The sequence below is a fragment of the Anopheles funestus genome, chromosome 3RL (assembly GCF_943734845.2).
Source record: "Anopheles funestus chromosome 3RL, idAnoFuneDA-416_04, whole genome shotgun sequence".
NCBI classification, from domain to species: Eukaryota; Metazoa; Arthropoda; class Insecta; order Diptera; family Culicidae; genus Anopheles; species Anopheles funestus.
The window spans coordinates 33,067,439-33,088,965 of NC_064599.1; the positions used below are offsets into that span (position 1 = coordinate 33,067,439).

The 21,527-nt window shown below is 44.2% G+C and overlaps 1 protein-coding gene across 2 annotated transcripts in view; it reads left to right on the forward strand.

The window, feature by feature from the left end:
• Window positions 1-21,527, forward strand: part of LOC125770836 (homeobox protein araucan-like) — a 112,844-nt gene that overhangs the window by 69,864 nt on the left and 21,453 nt on the right. For both annotated transcript variants that reach the window (XM_049440847.1, XM_049440848.1), the window contains exon 3: window positions 317-435. In XM_049440847.1, the coding sequence (XP_049296804.1) occupies window positions 317-435 (119 nt within the window). The remainder of the gene's footprint in view (window positions 1-316; window positions 436-21,527) is intronic.

Sequence of the window (21,527 nt, forward strand, 5' to 3'; positions counted from 1 at the left end):
ACCCTCGCCGCACCCCTCACTCCGAATGCTTGATAATGGCCGTCGATCGTAATCTGCACTCGTACAACACGAGAGACACGTATACTTAAAAAAGCTATGGTTCGTTTACATTCGTGCAAAGGTTTCTATTCAATTTACTTATGTTTTCCTGTTGTACGCTTGTTTTGATTAGCAAGTTTGTAAAATTGCAACTTCAGGAATTAACCCGAGCCGAATACAATAATTGAGCCCTTCATATCATGGCACGTTTCAACATCTTTTTGGAAGCTTTTGTTTATCATCGCGTTTTCTTTTTTTCCTTCTTTCCACTTTACAGAGCAATCCCTATGCATTGAAGGACAGTGGGCCAACAAGTGATATGACAGCGTGGACTTCCGCCGGATTGCAGCCTACGACGGGATACTATCCGTACGACCCTACCCTAGCTGCCTATGGGTAAGTACGAACTCTTCCAAAGTGTCATCATTTCCCTCCTTTATCATTATTTGCTAGTAGATGAACTATCGGGGCTTTTATTTCTCGGAGGGGTAGGGGATCTTCGGTATAGACGAGAACATAATTTATTGGCGGAAATTTGGTAGCAGGACAACGCTTATGAGCGTGAAGAACTCTTGTATTGCATTCCCCTTATCGGCGTTCCGTTCTTTTTTGTGGTGAAAGACAGGAAAAGGAAAATAAATGTAGCCGAAAAGGGTGGTTTTCTGGGGGGTAGGTTGTGATTCAATTTGATCACCACTTGAAACCAAAACCAATGCCCAAAACTAGAAGAGGGACACAAAAGGGGGAAAGTAGTTACTTCCTTCCTGCACTTTCGCACGCGGTTCATCGTTATTACTGTTTTGGTGGTAGTTTTTCCAGCAATGTTCTACCCCCAAAAGCAAAATCGTTCCCGGTGCGGGTCAGTGCGGAATTATTTTTTCCTTTTGTACCCATAGACGACTGCCGTATGTTTCTTGGTACTCCTGACTCCTGGGTGGAGTTTAAGGTGGCAGAACGCAAAACACATTCCAACAGCGCGCCATAACTCATGTTTCACTTCCGAGCAGGATGTACAACGAAGGGGAAAAAAGACAAGGTAAAGGAGCTTGACTCTGGCATGTGCGGTTTCGTGGCATAGATTTGTGGTCACCATTATCGAAGCACCATTTTCCGACCGTCGCACGAGCCATGTAGAAGAAGTACAACAAACAAAAAAACCGTTTTCGGTGCAAACAACCAACTAAGCACACGTAGCGTGACGAAAGGTAATTCCTTTGCGTATTGACGCCTTTTGGGTGGCCAATAATCAAACAGCTTTTGCTAGATTCACTGAACGGCAAAACTATGTTGCGCCCATAAAACGGTCTTTATCGACGGGTAAGGAATTTATTTATAAGCATTATTATAGCTTTCATGTATCCGCGAACGCGAAAGGGTTTTTAGACGGTTGAAAACGGAGGTAATGGAAAGATCTCTTTACTTCAAACATATCGGCACAGTGTAGATGCATTTTACTAAAACATCTGGCTTTAACAAAAAAACTGGTTTTTAAGCTGAGAAACAAGTAGTTACAACCAACAAAAAAAAGAACCAAACTATCGATGCATATAAACTGTAACAAAGATTGGACCATGTACACCAGCAATTGCTCACCAAGAATTGATCCCCTTTAACACAACTTCGCACTTCTTGTGCCGGTACGGAAATTAGCATAAACGTTCGCAGACCCGAGAGAATAGCAGAATGGAAGCCAAGGGCTTTCACATTCGGCTGTAACTAATTATAGTCAACGAACGCGGCCAATCGACTTGCACTTTTGCATTGCACGCGTACATGAAGTTTGTACCCTCTTTTTGGAGGTAATAATGCATATTTTCTTTATTTTCAAGAATTCACCAAGTTTGCACATCTTGAGCACACAAAAAACACACACACCAGCTGATAAGAAATTGCAGATGATGTGCTCCACAAAACGGACTTCAGAAAAATTGGGTGTTGCGCTTTATCGCGTAACCTTTATTGGACATTCCATTGCAGCCCTTGGAACTGCAGCTGTGGAACATGCGAAAATTACAGAAAGAAATACGTTGAAAAACAAAAGCTTACCGGCATCACCACCTGTCTAAATTTCGTGACAGTTCAGTATCCCCTTCAGCTTTTTTTTGGTGCATTGAAAGCGATACGACTCTTTGGATAATGGTGTTAAGCATGTGTACCGTTCATGTGAAGTACGCACAAAGCGTTTCCTTTTTTGCACCTCATTACGAAGCAGACATTAAACACAAAATGCTTCTGTATGTCCAAACAGGGTTACGCTGAAAATAAACGTTAACATTCATTAATTTTCCAATAACCGTACAAATTAGTAAAAAATAGAAACCGGGGGTCGTTTTTTTTTGCTCTCCAACTTTTCTTCTCGATCAAGGTTAACATAATGGATTACCTTCATGTTTGGGTGTAACATGTGTTTTTTTATATCGAACATCTGACTCCATCTTAATGCACCCGGCTCATGCGATCGTACGGTATATGACTATCATTAGCAGAAGTCTCTGAGATCACATTGAAGTTTACCAGAGATAGAATATTTGTTTTGTAACAAAAAAAACAAAACACCTACATTCAAGGTTGCTACAGAAAAGATATATAAAATAAAACAAACTGATTACTGATGGAGATATGCAATAAAATCGCTCCGCTCATCTTTGATGCAGCTTACCACCCGGTGTGTGGTGCCGTATAATCAGGGATTATTTTAAATTGCAATGCGTGAACATAAATATCCCATGTTTTGATTATTACCATATAAATGCACTACATACACGCATATTAACACATCACAGTGGATCAGAGCTTCCCATAGTGCCGTTCCGACTGTTCGCACCCGTACAAAACGGGACCGTAACGAGAAAGTGATAATTTTCCGTCGCTTCGAAACAAGAACTTTACACTACTATAACTCTGCCGGTGAAGGAAGAACTGCCGCCCGACATCCATAATCACGGAAATTATGCATCGCCCAGTGTACGCAGACGATGGCCATGCGGCATTGTCCATGGTTGAATTGAATTCACTTGTGCACAGCTTGGGCACAAATTTTGCACAAAACTTTCAACTCCACCCAGCAAGCGGGTTCGGACGTGCAACGCGGTGTCGTTGGGGAGCATGGACACAAACGAGAATGCAACTACTGCATTACTGGAGGTACGTGCTCGGAGGTACAGAGATCGGCATGCAACTTGCATATGCACATTTAATTTTTAATTACACACCATCGCTCAACTTCGATCGTATCAGACGGGCAGCATCTTTGCTATCCGGCGCTATTCGGGGAGTTCCGGGAGTTCCGTTGCAGGTCCGGGAAGTATCATACCAATGATGGAACAAACGGAACGACCAGCCGTGTGTACGATTCCGGTGAGAATCATTTTGAATAACATATGAAGCTATTATGTTGCAATTGAGAGCAACTAGGGTAGTGGTCCGCGGGAAAGGAAACTGTGCTCCACAGTTGCATACATGGAATGGCATACAAATGGCACGCAGACACCTTAGCTCTAGTTTTGATCAACGACCCAAACCCAAAGTGTATGGCACCTGTGGTTTTGTGCGCGTGTGTACAAAACATAATACTGTCCGGATGTTTTACGGACATTGGAGGATGTCTGGGCAGGAGAGTCAAAAAGGTTCTCCCGTACTGTGCGGATTGTGATAGGCCCTCGCAAGCTTGTTTACACCGTGCAGATTGCCGGTTTGTAGCTCGTGATTATTATGGTGCTTTAGAGAGTTACGCTCGTGAGCTGATTAATGGCAGGTAGTTGGTAGCAGTTTGGGACGTGCTGCCAGTTCCCGGTGTAAATGCAGCAATGCATCATCAACTTTGAAGAGATTATACATTTTAATAGCGTCACTCACTTGAATTGATTTCCGTTTGATGCGTACAAAAGTAAGCGAAGAATGCGAATCGCTCAACTGCTCATGCCGCAATGTGACAGAAATGTACATCCGGACCATTAAATATCGTCTTATCGTCGGAACAGATGTTTTGTAAGTAAGGTTAAATATTTAAGCTACTCTTGATCAGGACATATTAAATACTTCTCTGTACATCAAACCTAACCGGTTTAATATTCCATCTCCGCCGTACCAATCGTTCCATTAGCAAGAAATAAACGCCATCTCTGCATCATGTGCCGTCTGCACTAAATTGTTATATTGACCATTAAAGCAGCAATCATAAATTTGCGCCCTGAAAAAAGGATCAATTTCGAGAAGTATTTTTGAGCCGCACCGCGAACTGGATCAAATTTGTTCTGACGCTGTAGGCTGCTCTGCCAAACCAGAAAACCTGTGTTTTGCAGCTCCACTAACTTCTCTGCTCTGACATCCCCCCCGATACGTGTGCAGGTCACGATTTGCGTGAGTTCCCTCCTCCGTATGGTGTCGATGCAAAAAGCCGGTTCGATCGACATGCCAAATTCCTTGCGTAACATGCGATTGCCTTTTCGTGATGGGTCGGTATCAGTCATTGTGGTACTCGAAAAGCATAACACAAACAACAAAAAAAACATTAGCTACCGTTTTTGCCCTCCCGCCGATACCAAAAACACCGTGAGACAACAACCAGGAGACAATCGGGGAAGGTGTGCTTTGTGGCGCAATAAATATGTGCGGTGGCCAATTGGTGAAGTTAAGCTGCAACCGTACACGGGATGGGATGGGTTGATTGGATAAAATTTGTCATCCCAAAATATCATGTCCCATGGTTGGGCTTCTCAACGGTGAGAAGCGGTGGAGAGGCTTTTCCGTTTCCCTCCAATTCAGGGGAGTGATGTCTGTTTGACATGCATAAGCTGAGGTTATTTGACTTATCTAATATCGATTGTGATCAGTTGTGCGATTCGGTTTTTGGAAAATAGACAATGATTACACGCCTGTTTCGCCTTTCCAATGTCTAAATGCACTACGGGTTGAAGTGTTAAACAGGGCTTTAGCCATGTTCAACGAGCGTGAATTAAGTTCGGTTTTTTTTTTGGGGGGGGTGGAACCAACCGGGAATGAAGTTTCACTGCGTTTGTCATCCTCTGTTAGCCGATGATCTATGAGAACGTATTTTTGTCAATGAACATTTCGAGATGCAAGGCTACGAATGCCAAGAGCACCAAGAACTCTCTCAATTTCCCAATTATCAATAAATCATATTTCACACACAAACAAACAAAAAATCACCCATCCGACGGCAACTCCACAAAAAGAGTCGCCCAATCATAGGTTCACCCAGGAAATCATCGCAAGCAAACAATCAATGGCCGAATAATTGTGCCGCAATTAAGTGGCAATAGATCTTCCCACTCTTCCGCTTTGGTGGTTGGCAACGAGACTTGGTAGAATAAATCTCTATCCTCACCAACTAAAACCTGTTTCGAAGAAGAAGAAAAACGTGCTGGAAAAATAGACTGCCGAAGGAATGAATATCCTCGGGAGACGCACAAAAACACCTCCACCGAACTGTTCCGTTTGCCGAGAGTGCGACCGTCATGGGTAACAAGCGCCGACAGGGCTGATCTGATTTATCACACTTTGGAAGTCTATTTTCTCCCCTCCCGGCTTTGTTCGTCTGCCTAGACTAACGTCGCTTTCTTTCCACTTTTCCATTTGCCGTGTTTAGAATGTAGGATTCTGTTTTTTTTTGTTGGCAATCGATCCAACACTGAGGCGGCTGAATGTTGCTGTATATGGCACCAGCTGGCACAGTTGAAGGCGGATCCAATTGGCCACCAAATGGGAGATGAACATCGTGCTAAACAAGTGCAAATCATATTTATGGGTATAACTCACGTGTTCAATCAAAACAGACTCCCTAAATTGACTCCGGAGACTCCTTATATTGAAGGAACGAATGTACTCCCGGTCGTCCTTTTGCGCCTCGCTGTGAGTCGTTGTATGAAGCGTGCGAATACCGATACCGAATGAATAGGCAACGGGTTCGAAGAATCAATCTGATATCCCTTCCATATTCACATAGCCATACACAAACACACACGCATTCTATATGGCAAATTTATCGTTCTTGGTTGGCGTCGTTTCTTTTCGGCAGACCCTGATGCCATCGATCGGGAACGTTTTCCCAATCCACACGGGGTCTCGGTTTTCGATTTAATACCGATGAAAAATCGTGTTCCGGTTTGTTGATTGTATGTGCAGCGGAGAGAGGACGAGGGAGGTCTGAAGAAATGAAAACGCCAATTTGAAGGATTGTACCGAAACTGGGAAATTTGTCAGCCACCCTCTATTGCTGGCGAAACCCACGATCGCCTGCTTCGCTCAACAAAAGGCCTCTATACCGTGGGTCGGAAAAACCTCAATCTGGTTTTCCCTCCAGCATAAGGAACTCTAGAGGATTTTTTTTATTGGTAGAGTATATTTTTTGTATTTTCGTTTTCATTTCATTTTTCTTCCGATCCACTTTACGCCCGGCATAATGCACGTTCCGCCATGAGGAACCGATTTTCACACTTTCCATTCGAATGAGTGCGCGAAAAAAAGGCGCCTGTGCTTTGGCATTTCTTTTATTGCTGGCTAGCGGCACTTTACCATCCGGTCGACGTCCGTGTCGTGCACGTGTTTTTGGTGAAAATGGATAGAATTTTCCCCCCATCCATGGGTTGTGGATATTGTAATGGTTGGCGTATGTGAAAAGCGAACACACTAGTTTTTATTCGAATTCACTTTTTAACGGCCATCGAAAGGAAGGATCGATTTCGTTTCTAGGGGGGTAGGAAGGTTGATGGCTAGCGATTGAAAAATCGAAGCGAACATCATTGTCATGGTGGGCATAGGGACAGATTTTTCCGGGGAGGGTGGAATAAGAATAAGCAAGCGCCGGTCTCAACCCAGCAAAGCCGGTACGGTCATGGTATACAGCTCTGTTGTGGAGAAACGTATGTTAAAGTTATATCACCAGCCTATGTCTCGGATTTCCCAGTTTTTCCCATGTGTTTGAGTATTTTTCCTAGTCTTAGGTAGAGGTTTGGTTGGGTGAATCTAACCCAAGTAGCACCTCAAACGTCAACAGGTTCAAGACGTTCCTTCTTATGTGTACATTTTCTTTTTTCTTACCTTATCTGAATACCGGAAAAAGGATCAGATTTTCCTCATGGAGCTTGGTTTTTTTTCGCTTTTGCTCTCAAGATATACATAGAAAGATCTCATCGATTGAATTTTTCACACGTTGAAAGATTTTTTTTTCTCGTCCTTCCGTTACTTTCACCATGTTGAAAATTCCATATTCCAAAAATGTATTAATCGAAGCTTAAGTGTATAAATTTCCTTTCAGTAAAAAAAATGATACTCCTTTTTTGTCGCGATGAAAAGGAATGTTAAACAGAAGGCTTCTTAGAACACTTTACCCATCGATTCAGCGTGTTCAAAAAAATCGCAACCACAGCGAGAAAAGCGCGGAAGTAAACTGCGTACTGAGAACACGGCTTCAGTGAAAAGGTCTCTTCCTACCGTTTCACTTCCTGCGGAACATCGGAAAATGGATAGGAAATATCCGGTAGAAGTGGAGCAAAGTAATAGCAACAAAAAGAAAAAGAAAAAAAACAAAACAGCATCCAAGGGACAAATGGATAAAACCGCGCTTTCGATAGACCTTTGACAAACATGAGAGGAAAAAAAGGAGCAAACGAAAGCAAAAAAAAAACACACACAGAGAAAACCCAACTGAATACAGCAATACAAGGACCGAAGCAACAACCGCACTTCGTTCACTTGCAGGACACGCGCCTCGGGGAAAGTAAAAGTTTTTGAATTTTTTATGGGCTCTTAAATCGTTTTTCAATTTTTTATTGAATGATATTTTATTACGCCGGTGGATGGGAGTGATGGAATCATAGCCGACCGCCGCTTACGGTAAAGTGTGTGGCACTTTATCCTCACCGTACCGGGAGTTGTTTTGCGGATATCTTTTGAAACGATGGATATTTGAGGCATGTTTTCGTATTTTTTTTTTCGCTATTCGATGGATTCCCGTTTTTGTTATTGTTGTGCTATTGATACAATTTTCAATCATACTTTCATGGCCTTAAGTTGCTTTTTTTCTTCCTTTGCATGGATGGTCATTTATTTCCCGTTCGGTATAGTAGCGGGGAAACCGATGGACAAAATTGAAATTGCAAATATGGTAATGAAAATGGAACGTGTGCAGTGGTGTTAATGCTAGAAATTGAGCAGCGAACTCGTAACATTCGATTTGAGATTGCTGCAGAATCATAACGACATGATACGATGACTTTTATACTGCAGATAATCCACACATGCATGGGAAGCATTTTTCGGTGTTTTTTTTGTTGTTGTTGTTGTGGCCTTGGTCACAAGAGAGTATTTTAATTTTGATTTTACGATCCATTATCACCTCGTAACGATGAAAATAACGCTTTGAATACAAAATGTGTTACAAAATTAATGGTTCGTTCCAGTAAGGACGGCAGAAACGTTATGCCGACGGCTTTTGTCTGAATCAACTGATTGATTTATCTCAACGTAAGGCATTAGCATAATTTAAACTGATAATAAATAAGCAATAAAATAAAATATATTGTAAAAAGGAATAAACCACCCCTTTTGTGTGGTTTTAGACGATAATACAAGTAAAAACTATTTAAAATTTATTTATCATTCTAAACACTAAAACTACCAAATTTGATAAGAACTTGATAAACTGCTCTGGATAGCTGGATTATGATTATTGTTTATTAAGCTCAAGCTGTAAAAAAAGTCATTAATTAAGGACAACAAAATTATTTTACATTGTAAAACATATGCAGTTGCAAGGAACCTGTCTTGTCAAAATAACAAATCCGGTAGTTTTAGTGTAAAAGCTTAATCACCTTACAAGTCGATCCCTTGCATAATTAGAAGCAAATTTATTGATTCGTAGTCTCTGATTAAATTTTTGGACAAATTTTTATGCAAATAATTTACAACACGCAAACTCATGACGTGCTCCTTCTCCATCACGAAAGTCGTAACTTCTCTATAGCGCTTGTTCGCGATCGATCCCTACGTTGTGTTTTTTAGTTTTCTTTCGGAACGGTGAAAAATTAATCTGGAGCGCGGTTTCTCGCTTGACCGTTCGGCGTACGTATTTTATTACAAGTGCAGTGATTTTTCGCAATGGTTCTTAGCCCTAACGGTCCTTACACTAACACAACTAACCTCTGCGTTCGTAACGCTACCCCGGTGAAAACAATCATGCATTAATCGGAATAATAAATTTCAACTGTCAAATAAGTGTAACGCATACGAAACGTAAACATACTCCTCGCCTTGATGTACCATCAACAAACAAACTTATCCTTGCTCGCCTATGTCAAAACACCGCGTGGTATCGCAAACGGATAAAAGTGTTAAGTACCAAGTGATTCGTGATCTTTGTGCAAGTGATATTTCCTGACTTCCTTATGCTCCTACATTTTCACTGGATATTGGTAAGGGACAGATTTTCGTGATCGGACGTTTTATAATTCCCTTAGGTGTTCGCAACGTGACTACGCGTACTAATCCATCCGCGCCGGGGTGAACCTCTATGACTCGTGCAAGCGGCCAGCGAGTAGTTGGCAGCAGCTCGTCCACTACGATAACCATTCGCCCCGGTTGAATGTTATCCGTGTTCTTAGCGATGCGTGGGTCCTTCTGCAGTTCTTGTAAGTATTCCTTCTGCCAGTGTTTCCAAAACTTCTGAACCAGTAGTTGAAGTTTGGTCAAGTGCTGTTCGGTGTTTATGTGTGCGTGCGTTAGTTCCGGATCTGGTATTGCCGTCATCGATGAACCTACTAAAAAATGAGAAGGCGTTAGTGCGGCCAAATCATTAGGATCGTCGGAAAGTGGCAGCAGCGGACGAGAGTTCATTGCTGCCTCGATTTGATGCAGAACGGTGTAGTAGCCTTCAAACGATAATCGTGTACTGCCCAGTTGACGAAACAGGTGACGCTTGGCAGTTTTTACCGCAGCTTCCCAAAGGCCGCCAAAATGGGGAGCTCTCGGTGGAATCATATGCCAAGTGATTCCATGTTCCGCGCACGACGCTGCGATGACACTCTGTGCAGTCTCACTTCCCAATCTCGCAAAAAGTTCCTGCAGCTCGTTCCTGGCACCTTCGAAGTTTTTACCGTTGTCCGAATGGATGTGCTCCGGAATACCTCTCCTCGCCGTAAATCTCCGTAGAGCAGCGAGAAACCCTTCGGTTGAAAGATCACCCACTAGCTCTAGATGAACCGCCTTGGTTGTGAAACACACAAAGACACACAAATATGCCTTCAGCGATGCAGCCCGCCGATGCGCAGGCTTTAGATACAATGGGCCTGCGTAATCCACTCCTGTGACCGCAAACGGACGACTCGGGACTAATCTACCAGAGGGCAGTTGACCGGTATGCTGCTCTGCTGCCGTAGGGTGATGACGAATACATCGGATGCAATTCCTCACCACGGCTTTCACCAACATTCTTCCGTTTAAGGGCCAAAATCTTTCCCTTATGGATGACAGCAACAAACGTCCTCCACCATGTAGCAGCAACTTGTGGTAGCTCTCTGCAATTAATCGAGCCAGTGGGTGGCCCTTAGGCAGCAACGCGGGATGCTTCGACTGAAAGGGTAGCTGCGCCAAGTTCAATCGGCCACCAACTCTGATGATGCCCTTTTTGTCCAAAAATGGGGTAAGTCGACGTAACTGTGACTGCCTTCTAATTTGTTTCCCCGTTTGCAGATCACTCAACTCTTCCGCGAAAGACTCACGCTGAGCAAGCCTTAATAAAGCGTCTTCCGCTGCTGCTCGCTCAAGAACGCTCAGCACCTCCGGAGATGCGAAAGTACTGGAATGCGCATTGCCTTCGTTGGAATGCATGGCTCCTTCACGTCTTATGCGCCGCAGATGTGGCACCATGGCAATGAAACGTCGACAATAACCTACGACATTTACCAGGCGAGTAAATGACGACCAACGCAGGAACAGCTCGTTGGTACACGTCGCAACGGCTGCTGTTAACACCTTCCTCTCCTGAATTGCCTCAGGAGGCTCCGTTGGATCAGACATAGGCCAAACATCCTCTGGTTTCGCCAACCATGCTGGCCCATGTCTCCATGCCATGCTGTTGTTGAATTCCAACACTTCCATCCCGCGTGACACCAGATCAGCGGGATTTTCGACTCCAGCTATGTGTCGCCACTTTGCGTCACTCGTAAAATGCTGTATCTCAGCCACACGGTTGGCGACAAACGTTTTCCACGTGGTTGGAGGCGCCCTAATCCACGCCGTGCAGATAGCTGAATCGGTCCAAAACCATGACGCATCAATTTTCGTAGCGATTGCCCTTTTTATTCGATGGTGCAAATGTGCTGCAAGGACGCAGGCACATAACTCCAGTCTGGCAACCGTTAGTTGCTTTAAGGGTGCTACCTTACTCTTAGATGCTAGAAGCATCACCCGAACTCGTCCCGGCTCTTCACACCGTACATACGTGCATGCACCATAAGCTACTGTTGAAGCATCGGAAAAGGTGTGCAGCTCAATCTTATGTGCGCCGGGAACCAATACGTATCTTTCCATACGGTACTGTGAAAGGGATTGGATCTCCTGTTGAAGCTGCTTCCACTTACTAACGATGCCTGCTGGCAGGGCATCATCCCAATCACACGAGTACGTCCATATTTCCTGCATTATCATCTTTGCCCGAATGACTATCGGAGCTATCATTCCCAGCGGATCATACATTTTAGCGATGGTGGAAAGTACAGATCGCTTTGTGATGATATCGGTATCTGGTTGACACAATCCTTCAAATAGCAACCAATCTTCTTGTGGAACCCAACTGATCCCAAGTGTCTTCACGGCTTCATGGGAAGCGAAGCTCATCTTGGAAGTTGTTCCAATTTGCGACTCATCGAGTCCGCGCAGAACATCAGGACAATTAGAGGTCCATTTGCGTAGCTCAAATCCGCCTTTAAGTAGCAACTCAGCTAACTCATCTCGTAGCAACGTAGCCTCTTCTACCGAGTTCGCTCCTCCGATGAAATCGTCTACGTAGAAGTTCTTTCGCAAAGCCGGACCCGCTCGTGGGTATGCGTCACCCTCATCATCCGCCAGCTGAATCAGAGCACGCGTAGCAAGGAACGATGATGGTGCCAGTCCATAGGTAACCGTATTCAGCTCATAAATCTGGACTGGTTGCTGCGTCGAAAATCGAAAGAAGATTCGCACTAACGGACGATCATCTGGATGAAGCAATATCTGCCGGTACATCTTTGCTATGTCGCCTACCAAAGCCACTCTGTAGGTGCGAAAACGCAAAAGTTGATCAAGCAGTTCGTCCTGCACCACTGGTCCCACACAGAGAGCCTCATTAAGGGAATAACCGCTTGTAGTTTTCGAAGAGCCGTCAAACACGACTCTGATTTTCGTTGTAGGGCTCGACTCTTTGAACACGGGATGGTGGGGCAGACAGTACGACTCAACTGGCTCCGGCAGCTCATCGCGGACCAAACGCATATGCCCCAACTCGTAGTACTCCTTCATAAATGCGTGATACTCTTCCTTCAGTTTGGCATTTCTAACGAAACGTTTCTCCAACAGCTCGAATCGACGTTTTGCACTTGTTTTGGATGCACCTAATCGTACCCCAAAGTCAGGATGACGCGGCAAACGGACGATGTACCGACCATCCTTATCTCTCGTCGTGGTTGTCTGAAATAGCTGTTCACATCTGCGTTCTTCGGGCGAGTATCCATCTTTCATTACCAAAGATTCGATTTTCCAAAACCGTTCCATGCTTTCTTCCAGTGACATCATGCAAACAGCGTTGGAAATAATTGTCTGCGAATTAGCAGGGTAATGCAACATTGCCGAACCCGCTACAATCCAGCCAAACACGCTGTCAATCAATGATGGAAGGTCAGGACCCAAGTGCACTCGTGCAGCACTAGGGAAAAACGAATAATAGTGCTTCGCGCCTATTAATAAATCGATTGGCTGTGATTTATTAAATTCCGGATCAGCTAGCTCAATTCCTTTCGGGATACACCAGTGGCTAATAGCTATGTTCTCTGAAGGAATATGAGAGGTTATTTGGTCCATCAACATAAATTGTACGCCACAACTGAAATGCTGTCTTTTCGACCGAATCTCAGCAAACACACATTCACGAACATTGCGAGATACCTTACCAGCTCCCAATACTTTGACGTTAGCTGGAGACCGTTTTATCTGCAGCAATCTGGCAATCCTTTCGGTCATCAGGCTCGCTTGCGACGCACTGTCTAGAAGAGCACGCACCGAATGCTCTTTGCCGTTAGCATCTACGATGTTCACTCGCACAGTTAGCAGAAACACCTCCTCTGAACGCTCCGTCGTCTCAGTAACGTTGAGCGACTGAGCGTATGCGCGATCCTTCGGCTTCGGTGAATCGGGACGTTCCGGTGACCCTTCTTTCGATCCTGCTGGTTCATTGGAGCGGTGCAAAAGAGTGTGATGTCTGTCACGGCAATGCTTGCATCGGGAAGACGTAAGACAATTTCTTGCCCAATGGCCCTTCCGTAAGCAGTTATTGCAAACCTTCTTCTCATTTGCAATCTGAATGCGCTCAGACAGTGGAAGGCGGCAATACTTGTAACAACTGCTCAGGGCATGCTCGTGTTGGCAATATGGGCACTCTTTGGAATTGCTCGCAGTGGAAGAGCAGGAAGAAAGCTGCTGCGGGGCGCGCCGCACGGGATTCGGGTGAGTACTTTCCTTCGTAGACTGATGATTCATCGATATGGACTCTAATATCCGCATTTTTCTTTGTAGGAAATCTATTAGCGTTGCGTAGTCAGGTGTATCGAGCGTGGAAGCATGATCTTCCCAGTTCTTCAACGTTTCCTCAGGCAGTTTTGTGCACAACACGTACTCCAGAATAGTGCTCCACTGTTCAGTTGGCTCACCCAACTGGTGGAGCATTTTCACATGTCTGTCGAAATCATCGACCAGCCTATGCAGTGCTGCATTGGATTCCTTTTGCACTCTCGACATGTTGAACATGGCTTGCAAATGCCTCTTTTTTTGTAAATACTCATTGGCATAGCGATCGACCAATGATTTCCATGCAATGGAGTAATTTGAGGAACACAACGGGATGGAATCCAGCAGCCTAGCAGCTTCTCCTTTCAGTGCTGCTCGCAGATAGTGAAACTTTTGGATATCCAGCACTTCGGTGTTGTTGTGAATAAGTGCTTCAAAAGTGTCACGAAACGTTGCCCATTGGATTTCATTACCGTCGAATTCAGGCAACGAAATTCTTGGCAATCTTAGCTCCGACGCTGCAACGCGATTCGATGATGACGCGATGGCTACGCGCGGCGTCGGTTGCATTAGTGCTTGGAGGCTTGCTCTCACAGCCATTATAGCATCCTCCATCGTGGCGCGTAAATGGCTTTCAAGCGCGCGTTCCTCCGGTGCAGCACCATTTTCAATCATCTGCTGCACACCGTCGTATTCGACTGAAACTCGTTCAACTTCCGCGGCATAAAAAGGCACTTTAAGCTCGTCGCGCGCCGGAACGAAATTTGCAGCAAATGCAGCAGCACGATTAATCTTCTCCTCCAACGTCACTCTTCTGGAACGCAAGTCAGCTGGTGATGCCATTGAACCGACGCTAATGCTCACAGCGATGGCCGGTCAAACGACAAAAAACACAAAATTCGCGAGGACGAGTTCACAACCAAAAAACTCAACACCACAAATTTTCACAAGCAGCCAACAGTCAATAATCACGATCAACAATCACGGTACACGTACAGTACGTTACAGATAGCTGACAACTTTCAACAAATAATACAAGTGTTCACACTCAGTGCAATAGTGCAATCTTGCAACACGCAGCAATGATCACTTTAAGAAACCGAAATTAATTTCACTCCGAAAGAATATATCCTGGTCACGGCACCAAATGTTCGCGATCGATCCCTACGTTGTGTTTTTTAGTTTTCTTTCGGAACGGTGAAAAATTAATCTGGAGCGCGGTTTCTCGCTTGACCGTTCGGCGTACGTATTTTATTACAAGTGCAGTGATTTTTCGCAATGGTTCTTAGCCCTAACGGTCCTTACACTAACACAACTAACCTCTGCGTTCGTAACGCTACCCCGGTGAAAACAATCATGCATTAATCGGAATAATAAATTTCAACTGTCAAATAAGTGTAACGCATACGAAACGTAAACAGCGCTCACCACTCAATTAATATCAAATAAATGTTGGTGACAGACACAAAATAATGATAATGAAGAAAAAAAAAAGCAATCCCAACCATTTTCCTTCTTGCAATTTCCTTGCAAGATCTGAAAGAAGTTGTTTCGACGCAAGTGATTCCAGGGATTCCTGGGAACGCTCACGCCACCAAACAAAACCAACGGCATCAACCCGGACCGATACTGATAACGGCATCGAGATGGCGACGCGATGGGCCGGCAGATTGAATCGAGCGCCATGCTAACGAACCGTTTGCCGTTCGTCTGGGATGGGAAGGTTAGGGACAGCAACACACACACAACACCCTTCTCCCACTCTGGGAAGGTTTCGTGGTCCGGTCGGATCTTCATGGATAGCAAAACCTGGAGACGGCAAACCTGGTGCCCCAGAGTGTGGTGTCCATCGTGTCAGTGGTTGTCGCTGTGTGTGAAACGGTTGTCGCAGGTTTCGTTCGTTTCACTCAGTTCACTTTCCGATGGTTTTGCAGCGATGTCCTCGATGAAACCTGCGCCCCAATATCCCCAAGGCATTTTGTGACGGGGAAAAGGACTGGGAACGGGCAGGGTGAGAAACACGTTCCTGTTCCGTGTAGCGTCCGTTCCAATCTCCAACAAACCAGGACAGTCGAAATGGGGGTGAATCTGGTTGCAGTTGTGTCTGTGTGCCTATCGGTGTGTGTGTGTGTGTGCGCTTTTCTGCATCCATCATTCCCTTTTGGTGGACGGTTTCCCTTGGGCGACCGAAGCCCTGTGTATAATGTTATTCGCCATTATCATAAAATTAAATCGATTAGGCGCCGCCATTTTGTTTCACATGTATAAATTGAATAAATTTAAAGTGATACGAAGGAAGCGAACCGCACCAGGACCAGGACAAGACCGAGAACAACTGTTGTTCTCGATGTGAATAGCGTAGAACAGGCTCCCGGGGGGGCCTCTCAGGGAATGGAATGGTAAGGATGGCTTTAAGATGTGGTGATGGACAAAAACCTGCCCCTTTTCCTTATGGATAGGCCGTGAGATAAATTTGTTCCAGTGAAAATGTGTCCTCCAACCAGACCTGTCGGAGGAGAGAACAGCAAAACCCAACAGTTGCTCCTGGGAGCTTCTTTGCCACAAAAGGGGGAAATCGTTGGAGGGGAGGGTATTGAAGTTTTGGTCTGAGAGGGTACGAGATTGTATCGTGTTATTTCTTTGAGAATGTATGCATGTGTGCTTTTTTATGTAAGGATGTATGTGACAACCCTTTTCGCTTTAGTTAGGCCTGGTTTGCTCAGCACACAACCACATCAGCCGATGGAGGAGTTGGCGAGGGATGCATGGCGAAAGACTTGGTGCGCACACTAACACCCTCTCATGCGAGTCTCGATAGAAATACAGTAAACTCTCTACAACCCTGCACCCGGGTTGTGTACTGAAATCCCGAATGTACTGCCTCGGTAACTCCCTAACCCCAATCACCGTTACAGCGGATAGCTCCACGTGTCGCGTGTACTGTGTCTGAAGACACACGCATACACGCTTGTTTATGTGTGGTTTTGCAAAATGCTAATAGAGATAGCAATCTTCAATTCACCCTATCATCATCAACATAGTGCTCCGTAGTGACTCTTCCACTAAGGGCAGATAAAGCGTAAAGGAACGCCGTCGACTCGACTTAGACGACGAAATGGTAAACGAGACATTCAAAAACTACTCCCCCAAACCATCATCATCATCATCACTGGGCTCTAGAACCGCTCGAAAATGTCACTCGATGTAAAACAAAGCTGGCAACTGGGATTGATTTTGTTGATGTTTTCTTACCTCTCTTAACACCCCCCCCCCCCCCCCCCTCCCCAATAACTCACCCGATTTCTCTACCCACCACCCCCCGTTACATTGATAGAGCGTTGGGTATTGCTGTTTCTTTCCACCCGTCACACGGTCCCTTCCGGTGGGGATGGAGTAGGAAAATTTAAGTTTTTCCATGCCCTACGTCACATCTTGTGTTCGATATGGTTCGGTGATGCTTTGGGGTATCCGTCTATCCACCTACCCGACACACATGCATGCACCACCGAGCAAATTCACCAACATTCTGAAATGCGTTGCGCTGCATACGGGACACGAACGACTTGGTGAACATAAATGCGCATGACTATTTCATAACAAGGTTTTTGCGCCCGAACTTTGCTCGTGCTGTTGCTATTTTTTTATATGTATCTCGGTACCGGTGTCGTTTGTTTTGCGTTTCTGTTTTCTTGTGTGTTTTATTATTTGCTGTCTTGTTTTAGTGAATGTATATTGTAGCGTAAATCCCTTTTTTTCCCTGGCTGCCATTTCGGTTGTTACTTGTTTGGTAAGCCAATCTCCTTACACGGTAGCAGGGAGTTTTGTGGCCAGCAGCAGCAGCAGCAACGACGCATTCTCTCTGTTTAGCGTCACGGCGATATTTACTCGATCCGCATTCCGTACGGTTTTGTGGCAGATGTGATTTATTGGGGGTATTCGGGTATTCGGAGGTATTGCGAGGTTATTTTTCTCGGTTTTATCGGTGTGTCGTATGTCAGTAGTAAACCGGGCATAACAATGTACGGTGTGCCGGTTGGTAGTACACGATTGGTAGTAGTAGTTGTCGCTTACTTATAGTTGTAGCATGAAGAATCTCTGGAGTGTTGTACACGGGGATACCACAATATGTGTTTTAGGCATTACCCTACTAAGCGTAGATTTTGCTAGAAATAGATTGTTGTCTTTCTTAAATTAAAGAAATTTTTTTTTATTTTTTTTGTAAAATATAGTAAGACAATAATTTGAAAACTTTCTTGAAGAAATGTGTCAGAATTTTGCTCTCCCTTTTATTCCTGAATCGATTGACTTGAAGCTTTCATCATCTGTGATTTTTTACCATTTGCTTGTACTGGACAAGAGATAGTAAATTAAAGAATGTGTTATTTTGTTAATATAGACAAAATACTGTCAAATTTTTCTATTAGAAATCCAATTTCCTCTAGATCAAATTCATAACTTGAATTATGAACATGTTTAAAAAATATTTTTCAATATTCAATATTAAAGTTAAGAATGCAAATAAATTATAAAAACCACGAGATTTGTGTTCTTAATGTTTTAAAACATTTAAATATAATTTTTGTTTTACTAAATTTCCCTTAAAAATTTGAAAACGAGAATAAAAATTTTTCACTTGAAGAAACTGTAACACTTAAGCACTTCCAACATCCTGTTGCACACACAATCGATCGATTGCTATTAAGCAGAAGAACAAAACAAAAACCCAAAAAAACATCACTTTAGCTCCGTTTATGTCTTTTTTACAGGGTTTCTCAGGCCAGCTCAACACCGTAACACAACTTTTCAACAACGTAAAATGTGTATCCGAAAATGTATATCGAATTCGAATCCAGTAACTCTTTTCAACATGGTAAAACTAGGTCTCGAATCCGTAAAATCATTACTCGACACTGGGAAATGCGTATTCGGCAGATCTGTCATGTAACCTGTTTAGTCTACGTATTTCGATGCTCCATTGTAATCGATGTTCAAGCATTTGATAATTTAATTTTCGTTTGAAAAACAAATGAATCAGTTTATTTTATTTGTTTATTTATCTTTCGTCCTGTCCGTGCTCTTTTAGTTAGTGTGAAGCAAAATTAAGAAAATAATTTGTTTCTTAGCCCATATTTACCTACAGTTATTGCATATAATGTTAGGACAAATTCAGTATTTTTTATGTTAATTATTGTTATAGTTTATGGAAATTAATTGTTTAAGATAAAATCTATAAACAATATGATATTCATTTGATTTTTATCGAATGAAATGTAACGGATGTTGATAGTATCGAAATATGCAGCATAAACATTCAGTCAGCGGCGTGTTCGTCAAGTACGCATTTCCTAGTGTTGAGTAATGATTTTACTGATTCGAGACCTAGTTTTACCATGTTGAAAAGAGTTACCGGATTCGAATTCGATATACAATTCCGGATACACATTTTACGTTGTTGAAAAGGTGTGTTACGGTGTTGAGCTGGCCCGAGAAACCCTGTATCCTTTGAGCAAACTCCTAACATCACCGACCCAAAACAGCTCCCCCGGTCGGCTACACCGCTTTTGCGAAGGGCTTTCACAGTTTGGGTATCATGTTATCAGCTTGCTAAACACCGGATATATGGCATCATCTCACACCCGTTGGTTGAGTTGGTGGGTTTTGTTCTGCGAAGCACTTTTGAACTGGCGTTATGCTGCTACATACGGTCGAGATTAGAGGCCACCAAGTAAGCAGGGCAAGTGGTGGCAACCATGTTTGAAATGAGCCGGGAAAGGAGATGGAGTGTGGTGTGGTGCTTCGGGTGAAAAATTCAATTTGTTTAGACGCGACTTTTAACAAAACGGCACGAAACAATACCAGGAGGTTTGGGTGGGTACGGGAGGAAGTGGTTGGTATGTGGTCGGTTGGCGAAAGGCAAATACAAGAAAAACAAATTTGACAACATCGCCTGCATCCTAGCGAAATGCAGGCAGCAGGGAAGTGTAGAAAAAAATGCAACACAAGCGATGCAAATGCAATTTTTAGAAACCATGTTTTGCTGTGACTTTTTTGCTTGCTTGTTTGTTTTGGTTTCATTTTCTTTTATCATTGCACAGGCCCAGCATTTGTTTTCATGAACTAACACGAGTAGAGTGAGAAGTGTATTGTCGGATAAACTTTGGTCGTGTGGCATCTTCATCAGAGGCGAGTTTCGTCTCTCATTGAAATAACACCCCAAAATAAAAACACTCACCACTACTGGTATCACTGGTTCACGTTCGTAGTACGATTTGTTTGCACTGTCATTTAAAAAAAAACAAAAAAAAAACCCGACCGAATGGGCCAGTTCCTCATGTTCTGGTGGGGGGTGCTAATGTATGGGAGGAATGACGGGATGTATCGCACGAGCATCTAAAATTAAAACCATCGTCATCGACCGAAAACAGCCATTTTAGAAACAGGGCGAAGTCGTGGCCGAGAGCCGGAGGTGACATTAGACCTCGGTGACGGTTTATGCATTATTCGCTGTGTTCTCTCGTTCGTTAGCGAGTTTGCTATTTGGGTTGTCGTACACGAGATCGTTTAGATTTCGCTTTCCGGCTGGCAAAGGGAGACTTGCGAAAAACGCGACCTCGTTGAAAATCTCGCTCGCACCATGCAAATCAACCACTTCAGGGAAAGGGTCGAGCTCACTGGGTAGGGAAGGGTTCGGGGTAGCTATATCATCATTTTCGACTCGGCCAACCAACCGCCATATCTCTGTGCTGGGTGGAAATTCTCACGCGAACGCGCATACCACGCGAGAGCGTGTTGCGTACCGGATGTGAGTGCGAGCAGGAAGGATATAATGACGGTGACGCTACGAGTTTCCCCACAGAAATTGATTGCTCCACACCAGAATGTTCGCGCTAGTGCAATTGCAAAGTGTGCGCCGTGAGGAGTTGTACGAGCTAACGGGTAAAATAAGGATATAACGCACCGTAACGCCGTGCGAATGAGACGGCACGAGGGGCCGGCGCCGATTGCACATCCGCGTAGGAAGGAATGGAGCGCCCGCGTTGCAGTTGATACATGTGTTGAGCTTAATTGTAATTTATGGTACATGTCAAAAGTGGCCAACCATCCCTCCACCCTTCGAGGTTGCCCTCAACGAGAGAAGAGCATAAGAACGACCACTAGGAGACAGAGAGAGAGCAAGAGAGAGAGAGAGACAGAAAACCCCTTGTGAGCACGAGCTCTAGGAGGTGTTAAGTAAAAGTTTCGCTTGTACGTAGTAGTGTAGTACGACTATTAAATCTATTGTTTCACATCCATTTTTATGACCCTAGTAGATCGGTTGGTGGAACCGAAAACGACACGGTGTTAAAAGCGTTTGCCGGCGACGGTTCTCGTCCTTTCGAGTTTTCGATGGAGCATTCGAAGGAGTGTTGGTTGTGTGTGGTCTGTTGCGGGGTACGTTTTAAGTTTGGCTGCTGAATGGGGCGCTCTTGACGCTGAATAGTTTGTACGGAATCATCCGTCCCCATCCGAGAAAAAAAAGTTGATGCTTTCCCTTCGCAGGGTCGCAGGGAACGCTTTGCAAGGATGTCGAATGAAAGTGACTTTTGCAGGCGAAAAAGGAAAACTTTTTACGAGACAGTGAGAGAGAGAGAGAGAGAAAGAGGGGGGGAAGGGGGGGGAAGAGAGGGAAGAAAATGAATTTAGTTTTCCGACCGTCGGTGGTGGTGAGCCTTAGT